The sequence below is a fragment of the Parambassis ranga genome, chromosome 10 (genome assembly GCF_900634625.1).
Source record: "Parambassis ranga chromosome 10, fParRan2.1, whole genome shotgun sequence".
Classification (NCBI taxonomy): Eukaryota; Metazoa; Chordata; class Actinopteri; family Ambassidae; genus Parambassis; species Parambassis ranga.
In genome coordinates, this window is record NC_041031.1 from 18,930,503 (window position 1) to 18,955,594 (window position 25,092).

The following is a 25,092-nucleotide window of genomic DNA, read 5'->3' on the forward strand; positions in this document are numbered from 1 at the left end:
CCCCTGACCTGTCCCCTTTGTGAATGCAGATGGAAGTGTCTGTTTAAGACATTGATTATGTGTCGGGGAGGGAGACAGGGAACTGGACATTGAATAGAAGGCTGTCAGACAGAGTCCTGCAATAATTATCATTTAATTCACAGACAAATGACACATTACTGTCTATATGTGTAAAACCATTCACAAGTGACATTCTTACTTACAGTAACAGAGTTATTTTACTCATGCAACATACACAATAGATGGTCTGTTGTGTGTCTTGCGTGCTTGAATGAGAAGCTAGTATGTCAGACTGTCTTCCGTGGAAGTTCATCTGGCTCCCAGAGGGAATTGCTAGAATGAGTAATTTACAGAGACGACACGGAGGAGTGGAACAGATTATCCTTAAATTGTTTGTCCTCTTTTTACCCAAGAGAACAACTAACAGAGGCCAGGAACCACTACCTCTATTCATACCCAGCATGACTAGGATATTGTTAGAGAACCACGTCACCGGTCACCCTGTAGAGGCGCAGTGGAAGATTTACACTGCTGAGAAAGTTGCCTTGTCTCCAGATTAATGTTAACGGTCTGAAGGCCACTGACCTTTTCCCACGATTTCACCCCTGGCAGAATACAATGAAAATGAATATTACATTTCAGGTGACTATTGAGCTGGATGACAGTCAGATGGGGGGTTGAATCATCAGGTAGAGTGCGGATTTGGGATACAACAAGAGTGCAGATCCTGCAGTTGCATCAAATGTCACATCATGCCACTGCTTCCACTTCTTGATTCCACCTGACATTAAGTCAAGTCCTAAAAATAGATTGTATGTAACGTTTCATTTGAACGATGTCAAGCTGACATTTAGTAGCTGCTTTTAAAAAACATTTTTTTATTGTTTCCTGTGTCCTGATCTATAGATGTCAACTTCTGCTGACAAGTCATTGGAAACAAATCTACCTCACTAGGCTACACATCATATAATTTCCATAACAGTGGCAGGTGTGAAAGGATATTTTTATCTAGCCTTGTAGTTTTGTGTGGCCAAATTTTCCAATGGACTGCTATGGTGCTAGGAAAAGTTGCCACTGTAAAGCCTCTAGGGAGGTGAAGTGCCACACACAAGTGTTACCATGTCTGGAATAAATAAGGGTAAATGTGGCACAGTTTGAGTGTCCATTCATAGTTTATCTTAACTCTAGCCCCCTGTTTGTTTGTTAAAACATCCTGGCTGTTGCTATGATAACGGCACAAGTGGCTTTAGAGATTACTTGATGCTACAGGCTTCTGCAGCTGGTGGTATCCATGGGAACGGTTTTCCAGGTCCACCCATCGTTCACTGATTTACTGCTGTGCCTGTTCAGATCTTTAGAGAGCATGACAAGTGTGAAGCACTGATTTTCTGGATGAAGAGTCTGCTCTTCATCACAACAGAGTGAGCATTTGATATGTCTGTACATTTTTATACTGTCTACACATCTACACATTTGTAGATAGCAATGATTATATGTTACCAGATGAAACCATCTGTGTGAAGTGTTGCACTTGATTTATGTCTTATTTAGTCTATTTCTGGCACACTGTAGATACAGCATTCAGGCAAAGATTATAGAAAAACTAACCCTAATACATTTTGTAAAGTTTTGGAAAATTGCAAATTGAGACTTTTTTAATGTGGGGGAACTAATGACAACACATGTAATCCAACATTCAATTTATTAAAAACATGTACAACTCTGTTAATAGACAATTATATACATATAATCATATAAAGTGGCAATATTTCTCAGATGAGTCACAGACTGCATTCTATCAAACACAGTGACAGTACTGACTTGTCCATAAAGGCAACAGTCGGCGTAATGCTTAAAGCAATGATGATGTGTACATGTGATGGGGATATTTTTTGTTTTCTCTGACACCACCACAATATTCATGTCTGACATTTTGGCATTGAAAATAACATCAGATACCATACAGTTAACTGACAGGCTCTTTGGATGGTACAAAACTTAGAATTAAGTCCCACAAAGGTGCTGTGCTGATGTGACAACCGTTTAAGTTGGTTTAATAAAAGTAAGGCTCCAAAACATAAGGGCATGAATAAAAATACCAGACTGATTTAACAAAATTCTTTTGAACAACCTCCAGGAAATGTTTTCACGTTAGCTACACTTTTCTAAATCATTATAAGAATCTTTATAAATTAATAAGTAGTGAAAAAGTTCTGACATGTTGATGTGACATCAATCAGTACAGCACAGTGATTCTTTGAAAAAAGAATATAGATTTATAAAGATTATAAATTATTTATATATTAATCACTGCTGTGAAAGGCATATAAAGAGTGTTTCACATAATGTGATACTAAAATTATGTTTGGGCATTAGCCATGGCTTCTTGCATCAACATAGATATTCAGACCGGGCACTGTCATAGGTCATTTGGGAGTCAATGCTCGACCTGGAGCACAATAGCATTCGCTCTGATTCATTAGTTGCTCTCCTTGCCCAAAGCTCGGTTGGGTGAGAGTTCAAAGTTCTTTGTTTCATTGAAATTGTCTCAAACTTGACATAGCTCTCTTTCTCCAGCTCCTCTTCATCAATGGACGGGTTGCGTCCCTTGCAATAGAGAGCAACAATCTTGTAGATCAGGAGACCAATGAGGGGCAAAACCAAAGCACAAGCAATGCCACTTATGATGAAGAACAGCTGGTTCTGCCCTCCATCCACTACATTGTCCAATGTGTAGAAATCAGTGCATGGATCTTTTCCAGTTGTGCTACCCTTTGCGATGAGGCAAACTGAGTACCTCATTCCAGATGATAGTCCATCTAGGAGCAGTTTCCCACTGCCAGCAGTAGTCTCCACTGTGTTCTTACTGTCATCTTCACCATAAGGTGAATATACAACCGTAAGTGGGGAATCTTTTGGTAACCCATCTGCAGTCCAGAGCAACACTGCACTGTCAGCAGTTTCCTCTACTATCTTTAGATCCTTGAAGGATTTTGATGCATCAGTTTTCTTGCTCTTTTCATCCGCAGCAAGTTTCCTCCCATTTCCTCCCTGCTGATTTTTGCCTTGCTTGAAGGAACCTTTCTGTGAACTACTAGGGGTAGTTTTTGGCTTCCTGGGGATAGCCGATGTTGCTTTTGGAAGGACGGTGGATACGCTGGATGGCAGATCTGTCGTGTACAGCTGCGGCGTGAATGTGGTGCCTTGGCTTGGTCCAGTGCTGATGTCAGGCTTTAGTGGAGGGATGGTGGTGCTAATAGTGCCAGCAACTGAGAGAGAAATGGTGGCTTCTGCATCTCCTGCAACATTTTTTGCTTTACAGCTGTAATTCCCAGCATCTTTGTACAGGATCCCATGCAAGCTCATGATGGACCATCTGATGCCATCCCCAGGTGATTCCTGGACTATAGTGGAACAAGAACACATTATGGAGGTCACTAAAAGTAGTGGAAAAACACATTCATTTCTAAAAAGCTAAAACTTAGTTATACCTGTGTTGTTGACCATTGAGCCGTCTGTCTTGGTCCAGTAAAGAGTTGGTGTGGGAAACCCTGTGGCATCACAACGCAGGAGAACATTACTGCCCAAAGGCGATGTTATCTTGGTTGCGGATGTCATCACGGATGGCTTTACACAGTTGTCAATTTCAGCACGCTGAAAAAGGACACCTGCTAGATTTTCTGGTCCAGCGCAGGTCAAGAACAGATCCATAAGGACCACTGGTGTGTCACTCATTTTGGATATCTCAATCAGCTTGGAGATTTTGCAGTCACAGAACCAGGGATTATCCTGGAGGCCTAGAAAGGGAAAGATGAGGCAATTTTTTTATTAAAAAACATCAAAAAACAACAAACATTTGGTGTGTCAAACATAAGGACTATATTACAATGGTTTTTAACATGGTAAAAATAAGTAATTTCACACACACACACACACACAAATTATATCTGACATGGTAATGAAATTATTAGGTTCGTGGGAGTGAACTTGTCATAATTTTGTAGAGTTGAGTTTAAGTTCCCTTTACAATTGCTGTAAACACATTGTGCACAATAGGTAAGCACATGTACCAGTGCACACTAAAGCCCTTATAACCAGATTAGTAAGTCTTAACAGTAGCAAAGCACCTAAGCTGCCTTGGGACTTCCTCCAGTGTGTGGTAGCCCACTATTTCCATTAGCTTTGCTATTAGCATTAACACAAGTAGACCACTAACAGCACAACTACAGTGTAATTAAACTTTAAAATAACAGTAAATATTTGTGTGGTTTACTGTTAGTTGAATATTAAGTAAAAATCTTTATTAACCTAAACCATATTTTAAACGTTGATTTGTATATAATTAGTTCAAAATGGTACAGTTGAGCATAGATTTTCCACATAATTTTAATGACAGACACCCTCAGGTTACACTAAAGAAGCTGTCATCTATCTGGGCTAGGGCTGTTTTTTTTTCCTACTACTTAATCCTGTTTCTCCTTCAGGTCCACCAGAGCACACAGCCAGCTCTTTCAGGACAGATAAGCTGGCTTGCCCTCACAGAGCCTATTAATAATATCCCTCCCATCCCTGTGCATGCTACACAGGTGGTGTAAACGTGCATAAATACATGTAATTCAAACATTTATCCCAAAAATATAGCTGCATACAAGTATTATGACAGTTAACCAAATAAAAGACATAATAAAAGACAAAAGACATAATATGGCTTGCATCTGACCTAGTTGCAGTTTAGAGAAGGCCAGCTTAACCGGAACTTGGAGGGTTTTAAAACACTGCTGTGTGTGATTGGATGCAGGAGTGGCTAAACTACAGCTAAACTGTGAGCTAAACCAGCAGTAGGAGTGTCTGATGGCTAATCTGTTTCTACTGGGTTTAATTTGTATCAGGGTATGATTACAAAATTACCCAATGGTTCTGAATATGATAACTCAGTTGATATTTGTGACAGTGCAGCTGTCTAGTCAAACATAATAAGCAACAATAAAGACCTCTTCTTTCCCCTAATTGGAAAGTCCATGCTTGTCTTAGAGCGTGCAAGAAAATCACTTCTGCAGCAGGTTTACTTTTCATCTTCAGATACAGAGACATGGATCTGTAGGAGAGTTTCATGATTTTGAATTGTGACCCAGACAAACAATGTCTAAACAATAAACCACCTGTAAAGAAAAGAAATCCACCATAACACTATAAATGCTTTAGCTTTACTTGACTTCTAACAGCAAAACCATTGTGGCCATTGGCATTTTTTTCCTCTGTTTTCGTTGTCTCTAATTTAACAATATCTGATATATAAGAGTGCTCTGCAACGGTATTTGGGACTAATAACTTTACCTAAGTTTAGCACAAAAATCAAACCTTATTCATTGCACTAATACTTTTTTTGTGAATTGAAGTAGCACCATATAACCTAAATCAATCCTACAAAATGCAAACTATTTATTTCTGACTCTTAATGGTTTTAAACACAAAGACCAAGTAACAGCTGTGTCATGTTGCCATTTTAATTGGCTTCAAACCAATAACCTATGACACTGACTCTATGACTTGTGGTGGTTTTAAAATGTTAATGAAGCATCTAATGTGGTGATAACATTGATTTTGATGTTTGATCTTTGGAAAGTGTTTCCAAGTCATGGGTCCTCCAGTGTCCCTTGTTGAACCTCAGCAAAGGAATGCAATGAACTTGCCTTAAAAGTAATATGTTAATTGTACTTCAGGCAATCAGGACAGTAAACCAGTGTTGCACATTAGGTGACAGTTCTGCCACTACTTTAAATAATCTAATTTGACTGTGTCCTGGAGGTACTGTTTAGTCAAAATTAACCTGGCAAGATTACCAGGTAATGGAATGACGTTCCTGAAGTAATTACCCCAAAAGTGTCTGGCCTTAGCCTGAGAATCCTGTAAAACCTTGCCAAACAAAGTCAGACAGAATCTTACCTAACACGACTTTCTGGGAGGCATTAGAAGAGACTGGTACTCCATTAAAAGGTGGCCAGATATCCATGAGATCAGAGGGCAGGGTGGTTAATTTATTGCTAGATATATCCAAGTAGGTAATGTTGAGGAGGTAGGGGATAGCCTCTGGAGGAATGGTGGTGAGTCTGTTATTGTGAAGGTCCAATGTCTTCAGCATGGGCATCTCTTTGAGAGACTCCCAAGGAAACATGGAGATCATATTTCCATCCAGCCTCAGCTCATGGAGCACTTTTAAGTTGTAGAAACTTCCAGTATCCACTGAAGTTATGGAATTGTAGGTAATCCACAGGTACCGTAGTTCCACCAGGTAGTAGAAAGCTTCTGTTGGAATTCGCCGCACCACAGTTTTCTCAACACGAAGTTTGACCGTATCAACAGGGACATTGACAGGGATATCAGACATGTCTGGGTCATTGCAGAGCACAGATCTGAAAAGCAAAGATAAATGATCAACACATCAGTCCATCCATCCATACATCCGTCTGTCCCTGTGTAGGAAGGGTTTTCTGACATGACTGTAGTCCACATAAAGGTCACTTCAGAGATGGCAAGGTCAAAGCTAATCTTTGTCAACATTATAAACAGTGTGATCATGTGGGAAGCAGGAGGTGGAATATATCAACTAGTCATGGGCATATGTATTTATTTGATAATTAGCAGTGACATCAAGCAAAGCACCTTTAGGCCTTGTGTGCTGTATATATACAGATACCTCTTTAGTATCATCTCCAGTATTTTCACTTTTTTTCCCTAGTTGTATAGTTGATATATATCACCAAGCATCTTTGTAGGCCAGGGGTCAGTACTAATAGGACTAATTATGCAGGGAGTAATTAGGTCTTCCTCCAGTATAAATGGATTGGTGCCATGCCACGGAACAGATATTATGTCTATACAGGTCAGCACTCCCAGTACAGATATCCCTGTTGTGGAAAATTTAGTCATACATCAGATTAAATCTGGTTATTTTGATTGTCTTAGCACTAATTCCTACATGTTTACATGTATAATGCTGTAGCTGGCAATTCACATATCATACAAACTCCTTTAAAAACACAAATTATGATTTATCTCACTATACATGTCAAAAAACAACAACCCAAAAAAAAACAAACAAAACGAATATATATTGATGGATCAGAGGCCAGGTGGTTTCGAATCCCTTGGTACTTAATTTTGTGCTTATTCAAATAGGTCATAACTCTCTGTAGGCCTTGAAGAGTAAAAAATATTTACGATTTAAATATTGTACTCCTTCATTATGTTCAGGTGACCTAATTAGGCAAAGTCATATACAAGTCTTCATATATATTGTGAATTGTTAGTTTTGTTAGTTTTCTAACTTTTTAAAAATTTGCCATTTAATTGTCCTCCACAATGAAAATACAGTCTACCTGGTTCCTGTTCCATCGGTCCGGCCATGGAAGACACAGGTACATTGCGATGGGCAGAAGGGATGAGCCATACTGAGGCAGCATAGGAATACATGCATGCAGAGAAGTCGACGCATGTTGTCACCGTATGCACCCAAAACGCTCACATCGAGGGGATATCAGAAAAAAATACATCCGGGTTCATCAAAAGCCAGAAGAGTTCGCCTTTTCATAAAAAAACAAAAGAAAAATAAATAGAGAATACTGAAAAGAGCTTTCGAGGTCCATAAGCAGCAACAGTACACAGGCTGAGGATCTAATTACAGCACAGGTGACCTGTCAGATTGACCACGTGGGGGAGGGGAGGAGGGATTAGTGAGGGATCTCCTAGGTTTGAGAGGGTCACACAAGCTAGCGTGGCACCACCAGTTTTTTCCAACATGGCGCTAATGAGCTAATTCTGAAGAGGTTTCCCCTCACGTGAGCCACCCACACCTTTTCTAAATCCATTCATGGGTTTATCTGAATTTAACTCCTCTTTTATTTCTGATGAGTAATGCCCACACAAATATGCTTTCATAACACTGTTTCTTTGCTCATACTGGTTTGGCTCTTTGTTGTCAGCCTGGTTCTAAAATAAGAAGACTATATTTTTTTTCTTAAACATTCTGATGCAAGCCCTTCTGACTCTCAAGAAAATCTATAAATGTAAATGTATTATTGAGCCGGAGGCCATATTTAAGATGTGCAAAGGGAGCTCTGTCTGGCACCAGGGTGCAAAATGTAATCCTGAATATGATTTATTAGCTGACTGGTGGGATCAGTGGCTTCGAGCAGGGGGCCAAACTCAACCTGCCTGCTGATGACAGATTCTGTAGTGTAGACCTTTCATATTTTCTGGACAGTATTTACTAGAGGTCTCGTTTGAAAGGGTTGGCTTGACCGTTAATACTTTGCTGTTACAATGCATTATGTTGAAACATAACCCACTTAACAGGCGTGAATTTTTTAGGTATCGCACCATTTTTAAGCTCAAATGAAAATGTAAACTTCATATTTTTACAAACAATACTCCACGTCTTGACTTTAGTTTTAATATTTGTGTTTTGGTCAGAATTTATTGTCAATAGTCTTGTCTACAAAATGTGTGTTATTTTTATGTAAACAACATGAAACTGATCAGCATGATACTGGTGAAAAGGTCCCTTTTATAAGCCCCTATTATAATAAAATGCACACCTAGTATAATTATCTATAGAGTTTATTGTTATCTATGTGGACGTTATCATAGATTATCACTAATATACAGTGCCCTGATATGTGTAGATAATTCAGTTATTTGGAATCACTTAGAAGAAAGGGAGACATCTAGTGGTGTGAGGCAGTTACTTCTCATGAGTCTCTAAGAACCAGAAATGACAAACAAAATGGACTCAGGAGCCCTTTATTAACAAGTACACAAGTGAATTTTATTTATGCAAGCAAATTTGATCATACAGGTCAAATAAGCCACTTCAAGCTGTTGGCACATGAATGTACAAAACCAATTTGATTTAAAGCTTGCTACTAAGCATCTGTAGTGAAAGTACAAAAGACTAGTACGAGGAGAAAGCTGAAAGCTTTTTTTTTCTTTTTTTTTTTTAGATCATTACAGAGTAAGCAATGTTGGTACAAGTATTAGCTTTAAGACATCTGAAGTTGAAACCTCATCACAAACTAAATAGACACAACTCAAAGACTACAGTCTCTACTATCAGTAGCATAATGCGGTAAGCGTGGGAGGTTTAGTACTGCACATATAAACAAAGGGTTGATCCAGCAAGACGGTCAGAAGTGTAAAAATAAAAAATTGAAATAAAGCAACTTTTGAGTCAATAAGACTATTAATGCATGTCCATGCCACGAAAAACATCTAAATTCACAGTCTTTACTAACAGTACAGTTATCCAACTTTGAGTTGAACACCAATGCGCTTACATCTAGAAAGAAAGAGAGAGAGAGAGAGAGAGAGAGAGCAAGAGAGAGAGAGCACAGAAATGGTCAAATAAGTGCATGAAACTAGCTTTGAGGAAAAAAAAAGATTGCCAGGCAATGAACCGACAGGCCACCCTGTGTGGTTGTAGGGCGTCCGGATGTGTAAGAAATACTGCCATGAATGAAATTACTGTGACACACACCTTTCCCACATCTGATTAATCCACCAAGGAGTGCAAATACACCAACAATGCTTTATTGTCTTTCCTGTTGAGACTGAAAGAGGCAGATTGAACTAATTCTCACATGACTTCCATTAAATGTCAGCGCTGAACATATAGTATGTATCTGTATATACAGCACAGGGTTCTGCAGTATTTATAAAGTTCCACTTTTAAGAAATTAACAAAGAGCAATTATGAAAGAATGTTCGCATGTGCTTTTGTGGCTTGTGATTCACAGTCCTAGAATACATTTTAGGTGGCAATATTATCATAAAATAACCCACAATTTATCTTTAATTGGATAATCCCATCTCAGAAATCTATCATAGTCAGTGTTACCTGCTTAACAGGCTTGGCACATCTAGCATCTATTACTTGTTTTACTCTGATTTGGTATTTATCGCTGTGTTGTCTTGCTGTTGTATTGTTGTATTTGATTGCTTTCATAGTGAAAGTGGTTTTTCATCCCTGGGAATACTGGTATGGCGAAGGCTTACAATACTTCATTGTTGTGTTGTGAGATTTGAAACACTTTTCAAAACGAACCACCCATTCACATACAGTACATAGTTCTTGAACATGAAATCCCCAGACACACGACATGAGAAATGTGCTTGAAAAACCTTTGAAGCCCCTGTTGACCCCCTCAGAAATCAGCAAAAAATAAATTATGCATGAGCGCAAACTGACACTTAGTATCAAATAAAATTTAAGAAAAATAAAACAATTATGCACAAATTATTTAAAGTAAAAAAAAAAAAGCAGAAATACTACTGCTACTTCTGATTCTACATACTACACTAAAACTACTTTCAGCACTAAACAATTCTTATTTAAGAATAATACAACTGCCATAATGATAATAATCATAACACCATCCATGAGAGAGGTAAAGGGGCTTTTTTTTTCATCTGAAATGCTGTTTGTGACTGAGGAGGTTTGCATAATGCATCCACCCCCCAGACCACATTGTCATATGACGCACCAGTGACATCAGCAGTGGCGAGGGCCCTAGGCGCCATCCGCCCCCCCTCGGGAGGGGATGGTAGATAGAGACAGATAGAAAGCAAGAGGAGAGAGAGAGGGAGAGAGGCCGGAGTGGCAGGGCCAGGCCTCATGCTGGACTTTATGTGTAGGCGTTGAGACGCTCCTTGGAGCGAGTGGAGTGGATGTCGTGGAGCTCCTGCTCCTCCTTTGACTTGATGTCCTCGTACTTCTGCATCCTGCAGGCGTCCTTCACGTAGGCCCAGTTAGCAGAAAGCACCATCAAGTAGTGGATCTGTGGGGGAAATTATGGCATATGAGATACATATTTATTAGTATTTTAGTATTTATTTTTGTTCTTTTAGGACCAAAATCAAAAATACTTTGAGCGATATTCCAGTACTACATTTGAAAGTATATGTATTATCAATTTAAATGTTTTATATTTCTTCTAATAAATGTTACAAATCTTTTGTGTAATGGCCCCTTTAATTAAGCACATTTCCAATGGTCCAGTAGGTGGCAGCATAATGCCAAGTATAGACATGTGTTACCATGGCAGCTCAGGTTATAATGAATGTATTGTGCTTTAATGATTGGTGTAACACAACTTCTCCTTTCAGAAGGAATGACAGGTTTACAGCTGTACTCCTCTTTGTCCTGAAAGGTAGAGAGACAGGGGAAATATTTTGCATTTTTTATGCATCTAAATGCATCATTAGCTCTTTTTTGCTTCAGTGTATTATTAGAACACTTGACACAGATTAACTTTGTGGCTACATCAGTCAGTGTGTCTGTTGTAATTATTTTCACAGCCAGCCACTGGAAAAGAAAAACAAAAATGTGCAAAAAGTATCAGGCCACAATTTGCAGCATCATCCCTGACTAGCAAACACTTCTCAGAAAATGGCTTCTCACAAATTACTGAGTGATGTTTGCAACAATCTCTCAGCCTTTCTTCTCCCTGTTTCCATGACAACAGCATGACATGCCTGGTGCCTGCGAAAGAAGGGAGGGGGAGACAAACCCTGTCTTTTTCACTGCGCCAAAATGCCTTCTCTCCTTTTTTTTACAGCTATTCTCTTCCAGGCAAAAAGAGCCAGCCACAACAAAATGCAGCAAGTGTCTGTTACCTCAATTTTCAAAAGCCTTTTCTTACAACTGCAGTGTTTTTCTGTTCTTTTCTTTTTTTTTGCCAACACCTAAACATAATCCACTATTCAGACAGAGAATGAGTTTTAATACTTGAACCAGCCTTTGTTTGTGGTGTCTCATAATGTTATTACAGAGGCGTTGAGTGATGTTTCTGTTGTGTTAATGTTGTCTCACCATTGCAATAACAGCAGCACCTGCTCCAGCGAGGGCACAGATGAACAGGTGGAATGTCATATCCAGCTGTATGAAAAAAATAGCACATATTAGTCCAAATTGCTTATCAGACAAAAGTGGAAAACAATGTGTAAATAATAAGCTCTATATTTATAAGTGCATGCATATGAATTTTTAAATAATGCTTTAATCTAGATAATAAGCCTCATATCATCAGTTTTCTAAGAAAAGAAATACTTTTCCATTTAAAGTCATACTCTTGTCATAAATATGTCAGTTCCAAGTCTCCTTGCTTTACATTACAAAAACCCAAAGTGACCAGTTGAATGTGCACCCTGAAGTATTACTAGTCCATGACAGTCATTAAATATGGTAATAAATAAATATTCTTATTGACAATGATGATTATTCCTATATTATATATTATCTTATGGAGAGGTTATACATATGCAAAATCTATAGGCAAGACAAGACTTTGGTACAGCACATTTTCTGGTTTCCATTTGGAGTCTGGAGTAATGAGCAATGATACTGGAACGGATTTTGCTAGTAGCAAATTAGAGTGCAGAAAAGGCAAAATGCCATGTACTTTAATGGCAACAAGTTTTAACATCACATTAGTCAACAAGATGCTTTAAAGTAAACCGTTTTAGTGGTTTTACCTGTTCAGACATCCCGAACACCTCAAGATTTCAAGATGCTACTTTGACTGTCAAACATGTCTTAGCCCAGATATCCATTGGCTATATTGTTATTTGCTGGCCACACCAGAAGCTCTAAAATGTTGGTCGTCAAACCAAGGTCAAGAGGTTTTTACCCAGGACGAGTAAGTGCAAGGGCACATGGGGCAGTTATTTAGTGGTGTTTGTTTTGTTTGTGTGTTTATGTATGTAATTTTTACCATTGTTTAATGTAACTTTTACCATACCTCAGTAGATTCGCACATCTTGTAGAATTTCTCTGTTCCAGCGCACATAGTCTTCGCCTCAGCAATTGGCACAATACCTGAAATGGAAATAAATCATGCATGGCACAAAGTGACAACGGGCTCACACCAATAGGCCATTATAATTCAGTTTTACTATATACATAGCACACAGACAACATAAGGCCTTTAATGTCATGGTGGCAGTGTAAATGATTGTTGACACAGAGGCAGTATCAGTGACTGCCGCTGGCTAATGGACTGAAAGAGGTGGCACTAATTGAAAATAATGAGCCGGGTGTATAAGCTGCTGATATGATGGACCTTCATCCTAGCTTAACATAATGTTATTCTGGATCATTAAAGTCATTTGGGAAGAAACACTGGGTTTAATATATTGTGATTTTGCAAATAGGGTATGATCACCTTCAGAGTGTTGGGAATCTTCATATGCATAACCCCAAAAAACTAATCTCATTTGAAAGTTATCACAGATTATTTAGTTTGTCTGCTGTACGCTAATACATGTATTTACTCATCCTTAGTAGTCTATGGCCTAAAATTTGCCATTTAAGAGATGTTGCAGAAACAAACTAGGTTAGGTGAATTAGAAAAGATTTAGTTCACATTGTTCAATGTGTCAGAGGACTCACTCTAGAAAGGAGATAAGGAAATGGAGGATATCACCCGTACCGTACTGGCGTGGGTCCAGGCAGAGTGAAGCTCCTTCCAACACAGTAACATTTTGGCAGATATTCCAGATGTTGAAATATATAAAGACGGGGAGGGAGGTAAAAGCAGTCACTCCAAGCCAAGCCAGCATGAAGATGTATGTCAGCATGATGAACTGAAAGGGGAACAGATGACAACTGTTAAAACTTCTGTTTTCTATGTCGTTTTAATACTACTAGACTTGCTGGTGTGTCCCTGGAATCCTTTATAGTGTTGTCCACTTTCATGTAGCTGCCTGCTTTTTTTTAGCTTTACATTTCTGATTCTACACATACTATAGCATTGCTCATATTCTCTCTCTCTCTCTCTCTCTCTCCCTCTTCCTGTGGAGCTTTTGATTCAATGAGCTTTTATATCACCATTCTGCTATGATTGCCTCTGTGACTTGCTCCATATCGGAGTGCTTCTAATTTTGTATTGTCATAATGGCAGTATAATACCATTTATTTCACCTGATATTTTGCACAGCACTTCACTTGTGGTGTTTGGAATTTATTGTATAAGATAATAAGAAAGGGATAAGAAGCATAGAAAATATGTTCTACCTTCTGTTTCTATACTTCAGGTCAAAATAGAATTCTGCCCTACTTACTGTTAAATAAGGACACACGTAAGAATGGAAATGACCTGACATTAGCTTTAGCTGCGCTAAACAATTGATTTGAGAAAAGTCCAGCATTGGTGGCTTATGTATATATAAAAGGTAATACTGGACAAGTTTATATAATCTGACCAAATCTAGGCTGGATTTTACATTAGTTAATGACCCTACCCAAGCGCTGACACAGCGTCCGCAGGTGGTGATCTTGAAGTCTCCATAAAGATCCTTAATGGCGCCACTGGTGAAGAATCCCTCCACCATCAGGAGGATGCCATAGACGAAGAAAGCTGAAGCAATTCCGTAGATCACATACTTGATAATGTCAATCCTGCAGAATGAACAGTGAATCACTGTGAACATTCACAACCACCTGGCGCTGCACTTCATTTTAGAAATGTTTGTCTATAAGAGATGCTAAACTTTGTTTGAACCATTCCTACTCACATGGTGAAGACATCCAGTGCATCCACAGGGCTCCTCACCAACTCAAAGTAGTTCTGAAGGATGGTGACGGTGCCAGACAGGGCTTCATGTCCGCAGCCGCAGAACAGTGCAACGCCCGCATACAGCAAGATGGTGGCTATGAGGGATGGGTATGGAATCCCACCCAGACATTTGATGCAGCATTCAAGGCATCCTAAAAAACACACAGAGATCAACAAATTACTCTATAAATACAGATAAACTAATTAAAAGGTGAAGCACATACTTAGAGGAATTAGTCAACAAACTGTTGCCAATGGGAATATGCATTTGCATTGTGTACACTGTACTGTTTACTCTTTGAGAGTGGGCACTTTCAAACCACACTTGGGAAGTGTGCATGGTGGAGCCTAATACAGCTTGACTAGTTATACCTGATTACTTTATGCATGGTTTTTGACATGCAGTTGTCAAAACCACAAAATGCACTGCCTACGTATTTGCTCTGTATTTCAGATGCAGCAGTGTATTTGTTCTGTCAGATGTTCCGCCCCACAGAGGATGCTGACATTTATTTCAGCCTGAGCTTTACATAGTGATCTTTAACTTTAACCCCATTCTTCTTTGCCCTGCTTTGGTTCTGTGTCCCAGGGGGCTCTTAAGGTGACTAATCGCTGCTTGGGTCCAACTTCAATCTTCCGTCCTACATATTGCCCACAGAGAAGCTGAGTCTGTAAATATTCGCGTATTTGAATTGCTTAGATTTATGAGTCTCCCTCTTGTGTATGTGTGTGTTTTTGGGACACTGACTAAGTCATTTCTCAGAGTAACAACAACAGAGGGGTAGTTTATTTCCTGTATAGAACAAATACAGCCTTGAAGTGCATTGCAGTATATATTACAAACGCAGACACATTTGTCACGAAACAGGAAGTCATTTGATGATTCCTCATCTAGACCAGTATCGAATGAAGAACTGCTACCAAATTATGCATAACGAAAACGATCAGGGCCATGATTAAATTCATCTGCATTCACGCCGCTGTCCGGGTTTTGAAAAGAGCGTGTATGTGTGTATGTGCCATCGGTTGCCATTCTGAGTTGTATAACTGATGAAAAGATATTGGGATGTTTTCAGCACCATTCTTTATGTCTCTCTTTCTTCACTTGCGTTACAAAGCTGGAGTCAGAGCAATATCCCTCCTCCTCAACTCTCTGCTTCTGACTCTGATCCAGACATGAGCAGAATACCAAGTAGCTGGTCCGCCTGCTGGGCTGTGCTGAGCACTCAGACGTTTGGTGCAGCCCCGACCCTCGCCCAGGCTTGCCTTGATTATCTACATCCTCGCTGATGTAATCCAGCGCTACAGTGTCTGTTCAGCCTTCTCTACTTTATTTATGGGAATGGAGGATATTTCCCAATAACATGTGCAGCTTTGCAATCCATCCATGTCAGCTGCGGTTATCATTACCTTTTGACAAGCTTCTGTCAGTTTGAATTATGCCCAACAAAGTGGATGTACATCACTTGATTGATGGGATTCTTTTGTCTTTGACAGATACCAGACTGAACACTGTTTTTATGTCAAACTGGAGATTCCCCTCCTGAGCTGGCTAGTGAGACTGTGATGTCATCTTTTTTGCAGCATTCTTATATCATCACTGCGCTGGTATTTCTCCAAAACTCCCACCGGCCCACCTGAGAAGAGACATCACATTTAGGGACCCCCTCACCTTTGGTGCCTTTCATGCTATCAAGTACTTACAGTACCACCTGAACGTCACTCCCAGGTGGTTTCATCCCACTTCACACCTCAGTTTATGGAACTCCCACAACATGCAGTGAGTAAAATAAATGCTGCCTGTTCTATTTTGCTGTGACAAAATAGTGTCATGCTCAAAAGAAAAAGCACCTTTTTAATACAGTTAGGTGCACCCACTTAACTAAACTCAGCCTCGCTGCAGAAGAGCTCCCATTTAAGTCACATTAAATTTTATTATCTTTTTTTTTTTAAAAACTGAATAATGCAGTCAAGAGAAATCGAGAGTATTTCAAACCATTGTGCAGTGTTTTGATGTGTGACATGTCTCCACAATCACAGATCTTTCTCATTAGATAGTATCACATTGTCTCATTCATGCCGCGAGTTCATAAAACAAAACCCCTCTAAACAATGAACTGCAATTTCTGTTTTTGGTTTGAATATCCTCTAAGAGAGAAAGTGATTCTGTCGACAGCTCTTCCCTCAGACTCATTATCTCCAGCTGCCTTATCGTTTCAGGAAGCAGGCATTGACAAGCTTTATTGATGTAATGGTGTTTACTGACAAGATGAGCGTGTGAGAGAAAGTGAGAGAGGCATTTACCCTTCATAGCTTTCAGGTCAGTTTGCCTGTTTATGCAGGAGTAAAAAATCGATTGTCCACAGACAAGTAAATATGTGGATTTCATAAAATAACACGTTCCTGCAGAGTTCCTTTTTCCTTTGATTGCTGGACAAAATCATACTGCCACTTCTCGAGACATACTGGTGAGATTTGGTGCTGTAACAGTGTGGTGCTGGTGCTTAACATGAAAGTGGTAATATAAATGATGTATGCCATGGCCTTAATAAGGTTTGTTGCCTTTAAATTATGTACAATTCTGCACACACAGCTGCAATCAAAATTAGAAAAATCAAAAGAAACATTTGATAACAGAAGTGGCTACTAGTTAGTATTGTGAGCCTCAAAAAAATAATGTAGTCTACGTGACTTGACTGAAAGGAAGTGTTGTTTCCATGGAAACAGTTAAAGATGAAGTCACAGAGTTGGATGAGAGCAATACTGAGAGGATGTAACAAGAGTGATGTTTTTATTGATTGTCTCCGCTTCGTTTTGTGGAAGGGGAACTCCTCAGACTCAGTAAAGAGGCCAAGATTAAATGACCATGTCAAATGCAGATTAAAATTACTGTAATGTAAGTCTTACAACATCACAGTGAGAAAGAATGAGACTGTCTTTTTATGAGCTGTTTCATATCTGAAGGTATTCATATTTTTGTAATGTAATGACAGATTTTCAGATATCAATAGTTCCTCTCTATTACCGATGCATTAAATCAAACTTCCCTCTCTACCTTTCATTTTTTTCTCTGTAACTTTTATTTGATTTCAAGTGACTACAGCATTTAGCTGGTGGAAAAAAATGGCAAGCTGTGGTGTGCTCTGACTCCTGGAGCTACTGAATGCTTGATCCATAATTTAGAAGTGGCACAGTGCAGCAGCACACAAGCCTCTCACATTCATTATTCATGCTTTCTGCTTAGCCCAGCGTCACCTGTGATAAAAATAAAAAGATCCTTCCTCTCTTGATGAGTAGTTGCGAGTATTTGAATTGATCCTGCTGGGCATAGTGCTACCTGTTTCTGCCCACTGGCAGAAAAGTTGGGATTTTTTGGTGTAACTAAGCTGATTGAAATTAAGTGATAAATAACTTTCAAATGTTCGTACTTTGTGTTTGTCTAGTCTAGTTTATAGGCAAATATTTTAATTTAATAAAAAAGCCATATTTTAGAATTTTTTAATCCCAAAAGGATGAATCTGAATTTTAATTTTCCTTTCGACATAATACACAATTGCATGATCTGTATGTCAAAAAGCATATTTTCTTCCCAGCAAGTCCTAAATACATTCCACAGGCTAAAATTGAAAATCTGAGGAGATTTAAATTTATTCAATTTTGAACAAAGCAATTGGATTTCACAAGATGGTAGGGTCCTAAATAATTTATCCTTCACCTAACAAAGCCTTTTTTTATTTGAAAAAAAAAAGCAAAAAAAAAGCCAAAGCCTACGTGACCCCAAACACTAGTCCAATCAACAGAAGGCGTCTCCCTAATACAAAGAGAAAGGATGACCCCCCTCTAAGGCCCCTCCCACCTCCTACTTCTCCTCCATCTGTCAGTGTCATATCCGACAGGCAAGAGGGACACACACAAACACAACACACACTCCCAGGTCTCACTGACCCAGTCAACTTTCACATGAGGCATGAGGAGCTTTTCCTTAAATAACACTTAGGGCTAAATGACATCCTTCAAAGATAACGTGGCTCTGACATCACAGGGATAGCAGAGGTTCATTTATGAAGGACTTGCACCCTCTTCGTGCCTATTTTTTTTGTTCTTATACGATAATAGTGTTACCATCATTGTTACAACATTTTGACTTTACTGATGATGAAATGAAATGCTTACAATTTTGTCTCATTCAGTCAAACAAGAGCCTCAATAAGAATTCAATTTAGCATAGCTAATGGTTTCAAGAACAAATCCCCCAGATTTACATGAACCGTTTTTATAATTTTTTTTTAATTGCACACTTTTATATACAGACCCTAGAAGCTGATTTTTGAGGCAATTGAAATGACTTACCTATCCTCACCAGAACTACTTTGCTAAACTGAACCAAGTTGTTCTAATGCCTAAACCTTACTGAAAGTACAAAAGCAAAGTCCTGACGCATCTAGATATGAGCTCTTATGCTTCCCGAATTTGTAGACTTTTGTTGACCATTATTGCCCTGTACCATAGCACCATGCCCGCTTTTTTAACTCTGGAGATCCAGCAAGCACTTGACCACATGTCGTCTTTGTAGTCATGTGACAATCAACCTATTGTGCTGTTTATGTGAGAAAACAGTTTTATAAACATAACTATGCACCCTCCTGTAGATGTGTCAGTAAATACATGTACAATTGTAAAAAAAATTGTAAAAGTGCTTTCTACCCTGACTTTAACAACATTTTCACTTCACAATTAGCACAAGTTTGGTTGAAAAACGAATAATTGTTTGCTATTTAAAGATGATCTTTGCTGTTGACTGATCATGCATCCCTATTTTGTTTTTAACAGAAAGGCAGTTTCTGCTCAGAGAAAATAACGATGAAGTTTTAAAGAAGGAAATGAGCAAAATGCATTAAATGAGAATGAGAGAGATAATTTCATTTATGTCTAGCGCCCATTGACATCCAATAAGAGGTAATTTTTGTGCATACGGCTTACAGTTATTATTTCCTTGTTACACAGGAGTTTTGCGTGGAGGCGGGGGTCACAATTTGCCAGTTCACAGAGAGGGTTATCTCAGAGGGGGGATGGTGCATCTGTGTCAGTCTGAGGGTAATGGGCCTATGGATGTCTCGTTGCTTTCCTTGTTCCATTTAATGCCGCCGCCCCCTCCCACCCCACCCCCCGGTGAGCAGGTTTTTTTTTCAGCTTCTGCATGCCCCCATCTCCTCTGCGCATGTTTAATCAACCAGTATGGTTGCCATGTCAACCGCAGCGCAAAATCTGAGAATAGACCGAGTACTTCAGAGCCGTGACCCACTTACTGTATGTCAACAAATTCAGTGGGACAATAGTGAATGAGACGCATTACACACATAACCCCTCAGGGCAAAAAGGACGTTACAGGTCAGGTCCAAAAGCTCAACTACTGATTTCCTCTCTTTATCACTCAGAGATGGAGGAGCCTCAACATGACTTGTGTGACAGCAGAGCAGTGATGTGTCTTTTGTCTGTGCCAAGTTCACTACAGGGACTGAGGGGGAAATGTCAAAAACTCTGCAGAATGGACAAGTGCTGTTTTACTCTCAATTTCAGCATTTTAACCATGCAGCACTTCCCTTGTCCGTGGTAAAATTAGCGTAAATCTCTTCATTGCTACTATTATAAGCAGACAATACCCTGAAATACACAAATCACAAAACACAAAACAATACATGACTGGCCTGTTTTTAGTTTTAGCTTAATTAGTTTTACTACATCTTGCAACACGCTTTGCTGACAAAATTCTCTTTCAAGTTAACAGATTGCAAAGAGCTGGTGTGACTCTTTCCAAATGTACATAATTATAATTTGAACACCTGTTAACCCATATCTTAAAAAGACTACTCAGCAGTCATTCTTTCAGGAACAATAAGAAAATCCTCAGATGATTTCCAGTAGTAGTCCGTAAATGCCAGAAGAACAATTGGTGGAACTCCCCTGACTTCTTCTCAGCTGGGGCAGGTTAGAGTTCAAACAATGTGAGAGCAGGGGGGGGCGATAGAAAGGTTTTGTACTGTATGGCCAGTTCTACTGCACTGTTACTTGGAATTATATTATGGCTATACTAATTGAGTTAGCAACATATATAGTCCGATAAAATTCTACATACCTCCTCTGTATTCAAAATGCCTTAACCTCAATGCTAATGTGACATTTCCAGTACTCGTTGTAACTTTAAAGTTCACAAGACTCAGTGAACCATTAAAAAAATACAACAAACTTACAGTTGCATATTGTGCATTCATGTCATTGGACAGAAAATTTTAGGATTGTTGACGTGCAAGAATATCAATGATTGTCAGCATGCTGTAAGCTGCCAGGTTAGTAGCCTGATCAAACTGATCAAACAGAAGGACAAGCAGTGCCTTGCAGAGCAGATTCTTGGCTCGGGAAACGCTAACAGGTGTGCCTTTCTCAGTTTTTCCATTCAGCAACAATTAACACACCAAGTGTGAATTATCTCCAGGAGGCTGTTTGCTATTACTGTTTTACACATCATATGTTCATTTGCTGAACCTCCTCTGAAAATCATTTCAGCCCTGTGTTCACATTAGTGGAAACCTGCTTGTTGTAGCTGCAGGGTGGTGGGTTCCTCCCTGCTGCTGATGGTCACTTTGGTACACAGAGTGCACTGCTACATTTGGCTAGCAGCTGAAGTGAGCAGTGCCCACCTGGTGCATCTGACTCATAATCTGAGATTTGCAGCCTCACAAAAGGAAGACAGAAGGGCATTAGCGTGCTGTGAGTGCACTTGATGACACCTGCAGCCATCAGAGGTGGAAGTACCTATTTATTTACAGTTTGTTGTCAGCTTGGATGATGACTACAATATGTTTTTTTATCAGCAAGGTTTAATTGATAATTTTATATAAGGAAAAGGTTTATAGATTGTCATGAACACACATTATTCCTATTCACACCCAAAAGATTTTTTTAAACATGGGCTTATATTCTACAAAAAAAATCATTTTTTCAGTCCCACCTGTCTTTAGTATGTCTTTTGCTTGAAAAACAGATTTGGCAAACAGTTGAACCCAGCATGGAGGTCAGAGACATATTTAGCATATGCCATGGCATTGTGCTGGAAAATGACCATGTCCATGTCATATTTCCATCACTGCATTTAGAGCTAGGACTGACAACAATCCATTTCTTCTGCAATGATGTGAACAATGCAAAGATTCTTACAAGCGATTACAGATTTTTACAGAATGTTAGCCATGACATCAAAGTGAGATGCAACAAAATTTGACGGGGTGCCTTCAATGTTCATTTTGCCTCATCAGAGCTATCATTCCAGTCATCTGTTGTGTTCAACAACCAGTTAGGAGCTGTCAAGTCAATCATGTGATGAACCAAGTTAGGTGACCAAGCCTGTCTGTTTTATACTGTTATGCTTGATCAACCAGTAAATCTGCAGAAACATGAACTTAGTGGAGTGTATGAATAAATGGGAACATTCCTTTAAATGACTGATGTCACACATTTCACTCACAAGCATTCACATTTAGCCAGCCTGATGCGAACACTTTATTATGCATACTTGTGTCATGCTTGTCTGTGACAATCAGCTGTAACTGTTGTGGCATCATCTAATGTAGTTGTGGAAAAAATAAACAACAGCTAAGGAGTTATGGTTTAAATATAGTTAACAAAGCATAAAAGATGTTGTTGGAAGAAATCAAATGTCTTATTATGCTTGTGTTGTCTCTTAGGCAGTGACTCATATTGGCATGTCACCATGGCAGCCACACAACAGTGAGCATGGGTATGCCAGCCTCTGTGGTAACAGGTTGCTTTTAAATTTAGTTTCATTTTTTTTGGAATGGAGACCATTTTCTGTGTGTTGCTTCCTCCTCCAGTGATATACTCCAAGGCATCCTTTCCAACATCAAACAAGTGAAACAGAAAATCAATCACACCATTTCTAGATATCCTAAAAAATTGCTAGAGTAATTAGCTGTACACAAAGGAACTACAAAGTCTTGACATTGTGCAGAAATGCATGGCTGCATCTCTCATCTGGTTGAGCATTTGTGTAACTAGTCAGTGCCTGTGTGCACACCTTCTTATGGCATCAAGAGGTATTCAAATAAAACCTGCATAGCTTCCAGCCCTGTATCAAATCATGTAGTTCAGAACTGTTCCTTCCCTATGATTATGGTTCCTGTATTCTCCCAAGCCTCCTGCTGTTTCCTTATAGTTGTATAAGGAAACACAAATGTAATTTCTCAGTCTACCTCGACTCCTCCTTTTGTCTTCAACCCTCCCACTCTTGCAGACACAGTGAACTATTTCTGTGTTACTGAAATGTCATCAGCAGAAGTGAGTTAAGAGAAGAGAGTAGGATAATGACTACACTTGGCCAGTGTCATGGCAACGGTTTCAGTTCATGTGTGCAACTGTGGGCAATGCTATAGTTCACAGGGAGGAGAGACACTGAGGAGGGGGGAAAAAAAAACACAAACATGCGAAGCCATGTCTGTCACATGAAGTAAATCTGAAAGGGTGGGAGACAAGGGAGGCAGAAACAAAGGTGTTCTTATGACAAGAGCATCGCCCACCCTTTGTTCAAGTGTCATTTAAGGATTTCTTCAGATGTTGCAATCCTCCTATGAAGAAGAGAGTACCAAACATATACTAAATCATTCATGTAGAGCAGAAAACTGGTGGGGGTGTAAAGTATAAATAGCACTTTTCACATAGCAATAAAAAGAAAAAGAAAAAGAAAAACCTGCTCCTGCATACAATGAATGTTGCAAAGCTCTGCTGTAAGATACAACGTCTGGGTATTTGTACACAAAAGGCAGAACCTGAGAACTGATGGATTAATGAGTGTCGAAGCTCAGTTTGGTTCTCCACTCTTCATGTTTGTGTCTCAGCCATCACGACAAGCATGAAAGCCTTATCAAGCAAACAAAGGCGGTTCAGCCCTCGCCGGAGCGGTTCACACCCCTCTGACTACCCAAACAGCACATACAGACGTGCACTTTTCACTGGAGTGCTGATACTCAATGGACAAAGGAATTACCACAAACAGCTGCTCCCCTTTTCAACGAGGGAACGGGGTAACATTTGTGCAATTGTCTGTGCAGAGACGCCACTGACACACTGATTTACCTAAAAATGAAGCAACGTGCAAAGAAATATTTTCTTACCTTTTTGGGTCTGCCCCTCATCCATGTCCTCTTCCATTGTGTTGATTCTGTTTTTAGAGCACCTAGATATAAGAAAAAAAGCCCCTTTTGGGTTTCAGGTTAAAACCCTTATTTATTTTAGGAGTAATCCACAAAGCACTTCTTCTGTCTGTCTGTCTTTCTTTCTTTCCCACTCTCTATATCCCTACTGGATGCTGGGATTGCCTGTCAGCTGTGGTTTCTGTCAAGTGACTGAGCAATGCAAGGAATCACTGAGTCTTTGTGGTACTGTCCATTGCAAGCTGCCGTGGCAAGTGCTGAAAACCTCCTTAGTCCCTGGTGGAGAAGGGGAGGGGGTGGGTTTGGATTGAGCAGAGGGTGGTCTCTGTGGTCGGCAGGAAAGCGCATGTGTGACAAAGGGGTATGCAGCTGAAAAAGGCTGCTGTGTGGAAAATCTGGAATTGGAACATTGAAAGCAGCACTGGGGTGCAGGCTGAGTCGGGATCTACCTTTCCACTGTGCTACATCCAGACAGGTGTGTCCGCGACTGCAGGTCAACATACTTGCCTTGCCCATCCTAAAACCCCCTCTCTTAGACATAATGGTTAAGCCTGTTCCCCCCCCCCCCCCCCCCACCCTCCTTCCCCCCCTCCCTTAGCCTCGCGGCAGTGGCTCTACTGCATTAACTCAACCGCTCCTTAAATAAGGGAGGAGGGGGGGACATCTGATTTCAAAATGGGATTCTCTTAATCTTATTAGTCATACAGATTCAATTATACAATCACCAAGGAGGTGTTATTGGATTCTGCATGTGTAGATAGATACTGCAGAGGCAAGTTGTTTTCCACCTTTGGTGATTTTAAGATTTAAAGTGAAGGATTATCTGATGGAACATGGATTGAGGTTTTATAGCTCATGGTCCAAACGGCAGGAAGCCAATGGATTGCTGCTTTATATCCCAGAATTAATATTTTTGGAAACATTCTGCTGTCAGTAAATTTATCTTAATGTAAAATAATTTATACACAATGCCAAACTAAATTCCATATTAAATTAAATGTCCCATATATAACAAAAATGCATCAAACAACGCAGTAAAATTATATTTTTAAATAGTGATGTGTCTCTAGAGACCCACAAAATATGAGAAAACACTCCCCTATTTTTTTCCCCTTTCTTTTCATCATTCAAAGTCTGGTTTCCAGCCTTTTATGATGTCATAAGGGGATAAGTCCTGGCCCTCTCTTCCCTTATACATCACATATATGCTTGAACTACTCCATTTTAAATACTAATCATATTGGATTCTGTCTTGTTTTCAC

General features: G+C 39.5%; 2 protein-coding genes across 2 annotated transcripts; both read right to left on the bottom strand.

Moving 5' to 3' along the window:
* Positions 1-2,391: 2,391 nt before the first annotated feature.
* Positions 2,392-7,492, bottom strand: lrit3a (info leucine-rich repeat, immunoglobulin-like and transmembrane domains 3a). Its single transcript, XM_028416661.1, has 4 exons — positions 7,377-7,492; positions 5,944-6,410; positions 3,492-3,797; positions 2,392-3,404 (listed from the first exon to the last, which is right to left on the bottom strand). The coding sequence occupies exons 1-4, from the start codon at positions 7,490-7,492 to the stop codon at positions 2,392-2,394; spliced, it is 1,902 nt and encodes a 633-aa protein (XP_028272462.1).
* A 2,526-nt stretch (positions 7,493-10,018) lies between these two features.
* Positions 10,019-24,109, bottom strand: gpm6aa (glycoprotein M6Aa). Its single transcript, XM_028416070.1, has 7 exons — positions 23,792-24,109; positions 14,569-14,761; positions 14,296-14,452; positions 13,485-13,638; positions 12,795-12,871; positions 11,867-11,932; positions 10,019-10,832 (listed from the first exon to the last, which is right to left on the bottom strand). Exons 1-7 carry the CDS (start codon positions 23,826-23,828, stop codon positions 10,680-10,682), a joined length of 837 nt encoding a protein of 278 aa, XP_028271871.1. The 5' UTR covers positions 23,829-24,109; the 3' UTR covers positions 10,019-10,679.
* Positions 24,110-25,092: the final 983 nt, after the last annotated feature.

What these genes read in the sequence shown, in the direction of transcription:
- lrit3a (XM_028416661.1), bottom strand. Translation starts at nt 7,492, where the DNA reads ATGCGTCGACTTCTCTGCATGCATGTATTCCTATGCTGCCTCAGTATG. An exon ending in CTCCCAGAAAGTCGTGTTAG is followed by an intron (nt 3,798 to 5,943) that starts GTAAGATTCTGT and finishes TTCCCTTTCTAG; the next exon opens with GCCTCCAGGATAATCCCTGG. An exon ending in CTCAATGGTCAACAACACAG is followed by an intron (nt 3,405 to 3,491) that starts GTATAACTAAGT and finishes GTTCCACTATAG; the next exon opens with TCCAGGAATCACCTGGGGAT.
- gpm6aa (XM_028416070.1), bottom strand. Translation starts at nt 23,828, where the DNA reads ATGGAAGAGGACATGGATGAGGGGCAGACCCAAAAAG. An exon ending in TGAGGGGCAGACCCAAAAAG is followed by an intron (nt 14,762 to 23,791) that starts GTAAGAAAATAT and finishes TGTGTTTTTTAG; the next exon opens with GATGCCTTGAATGCTGCATC. An exon ending in GACGCTGTGTCAGCGCTTGG is followed by an intron (nt 13,639 to 14,295) that starts GTAGGGTCATTA and finishes TTCCCCTTTCAG; the next exon opens with TTCATCATGCTGACATACAT.